Consider the following 610-nt stretch of genomic DNA (forward strand, 5'->3'; position numbering starts at 1 on the left):
ATCACTGGGGGGCTGCAAGTGCACAGAGGGGGGTTCCCCCAGCTGCCCCCAGTGGCACCATGGGATCCTCATGTCCCAGGGGCAGGGAGCCCCTCAAAAAAAACAGAGGGGGGGCAGGTCCCTGTCGCTAAAAGAGATGCATGCAGTGGGGATGGAGGGGTGCTGGGATGCTGGGTGCTACCCTCCTCCTCCTCCTCCTCTTCCTCCCCTTGCAGCCTGCCCTGACGCCCTCTTCAACGAGCTGGTGAAATCCCGTGCGGCCAAGGTCATCAAAACCCTGACGGAGATCAACATCGCCTTCCTGCCCTCCGAGTCCCAGGTGAGGCCAGGCTGGGCTGGGGCTGTCCCCTCTCGGGGGGCTGGGACACCCGGGGGACCCTGGGGCTCCTCCCCCAGCCCTTCCTCCCCTGCTCCTTGGAGGGCTCCTCGGGGCTGATCCCGCGCGGGGGATTTAGCGGGCGCTGGCCCTGAGCCATCTGCCCCTGCAGAGGACGTGGGGACAGGGAGGGACAGATGGTGACAGCCCTGCTGGGTGCCATTAACCCTCCAAGACCCGGTGGTTCTGAGGGGATAGGCAGAAGATGAGCAGTTGGGGTCATGCACAACACCC

At 65.2% G+C, this 610-nt stretch overlaps 1 protein-coding gene across 1 annotated transcript in view; it reads left to right on the forward strand.

Annotated features, from left to right (window-relative positions):
• LOC103769564 (syntaxin-binding protein 1-like) overlaps window positions 1-610 on the forward strand; it is a gene marked incomplete at both ends in the record, with an annotated part of 1,369 nt that overhangs the window by 179 nt on the left and 580 nt on the right. The window contains one exon of the mRNA XM_008936777.1: window positions 216-319. Coding sequence (XP_008935025.1) covers window positions 216-319 — 104 coding nt within the window. The remainder of the gene's footprint in view (window positions 1-215; window positions 320-610) is intronic.

Source organism: Merops nubicus, unplaced genomic scaffold (assembly GCF_000691845.1).
Source record: "Merops nubicus isolate BGI_N331 unplaced genomic scaffold, ASM69184v1 scaffold42393, whole genome shotgun sequence".
Classification (NCBI taxonomy): Eukaryota; Metazoa; Chordata; class Aves; order Coraciiformes; family Meropidae; genus Merops; species Merops nubicus.